Source organism: Priapulus caudatus, unplaced genomic scaffold (assembly GCF_000485595.1).
Source record: "Priapulus caudatus unplaced genomic scaffold, Priapulus_caudatus-5.0.1 Scaffold58, whole genome shotgun sequence".
In the NCBI taxonomy this organism is placed as follows: Eukaryota; Metazoa; Priapulida; class Priapulimorpha; order Priapulimorphida; family Priapulidae; genus Priapulus; species Priapulus caudatus.
Window position 1 is genome coordinate 44153 of NW_014577119.1, and position 1382 is coordinate 45534.

Consider the following 1382-nt stretch of genomic DNA (forward strand, 5'->3'; position numbering starts at 1 on the left):
CCGGAAATCAAGGAACGGGAAACATAAGCGTCATACTTCCTGCCGACAAGCGGTAGGGCGTATGTATTATGACATCGGCTAAAGTCAGGTACGGTAGGAGTAAGCGAGGTACGGTCCGGCATATCACAAGTTACCAGGGTAACGTTCCGGTAAAATACCGGACCGTAGACCAGGTTTACGTTCCTCAGTACCCTGGGACATAAGACCCTCCCAGCGTTAGTTAGACATGTCAATCGCTTGATATAACTTGGTGCTCGTAACTTTTCTTAATTGATCGGATATAGATCCGATAGTCCCCACTGCTAACTGCTCAGAGATCATGCAGGCCTAGCAATATCAATCAATGCTATACATAGCATATTGCAAGGCATTGACTAGAATTATATAGAAACGCTTGTGGGTACGTTCCGGCAGGGCCATCAGCGTCAGTGACTGTCAGATATATTCATTACATTAGTTAGCCCGACCAGGCTGTGCGACGGATTGTCTATACATTGGTATATTACTATACATAGTATATTACTATACATGGTCTATACATTTGTCTATACATTGGTATCCTAACCCTAGCGATACCGTTTCTTGGAGCTATACATTAGTATACTAAATTACTATAACTAGTTATAGTTATATATAAGTTATATAACTGAGTAGGTAACTCACACGAAAACAAGATTTGGGTATAAACTACATTGAGGATTTAGGTATTTGGGTCTGATTTTGCCACTTAAACTGGGCCAAGTGGCAATACTACCAATATCAATATATTTACTTTTTTGGATGAAGAAAATGAAGTTTCAATTATTTTCCAGGCAGCACCAAACTCTTCACTGGACGCGGCCATATTTGTACGAAATAACAAGAGCGCATGTATAACAATATTTTTCTTAGTTACGGTATTTCTGCTTGTTTTATTTTTCGCTTCATCTCGCTTTTCTTCGTCGTCTTCTTCTTTGTCGCCTTGTTCCTATTTTTATCGTTATTTTTTTATTTTTTTTATTTGCGTTTTTTTATTATTATGCATTTTTTCCTCCTATTTTTCGACATTCCTCCTTCTTCTTCTTATTCTTTTCCCTCCTCCCCTATTATTCCGACCACCTCCTCCTTATCCTGTACATCTTCTCAACCTTCTTATTCCTCCCATTCTTTGTTCATTTTCTCTTTTGCTCTCTCTTCTTCTTCGTCCCCCCACCAAAGATCATGTTCATGATCTTTGCCCCACCACATCTTCCCAAGCTACATCATTTCCTCGGCTTCATGCCGCTCGTCATCACCCTTTCTTTCTTATCATCATCCTTCGCTTACTCTCCTAATTCCGAAGTTCCATCCTGCTCCTCCCCACCACTTCATTTTCCTTCAACTGCACTCACTGGCGTAGCTAA

At 40.3% G+C, this 1382-nt stretch overlaps 1 protein-coding gene across 2 annotated transcripts in view; it reads right to left on the reverse strand.

Annotated features, from left to right (window-relative positions):
- Nucleotides 1-854, reverse strand: part of LOC106821091 (anaphase-promoting complex subunit 2-like) — a 14616-nt gene extending 13762 nt beyond the window's left edge. Inside the window, exon 1 of one of the 2 annotated variants that reach the window (XM_014825742.1) lies at nt 773-854. In XM_014825742.1, coding sequence (XP_014681228.1) covers nt 773-844 — 72 coding nt within the window. In that variant the 5' untranslated portion in view covers nt 845-854. The remainder of the gene's footprint in view (nt 1-772) is intronic. The other variant, XM_014825743.1, reaches the window with a different exon arrangement.
- Between the last annotated feature and the right edge of the window lie 528 nt (nt 855-1382).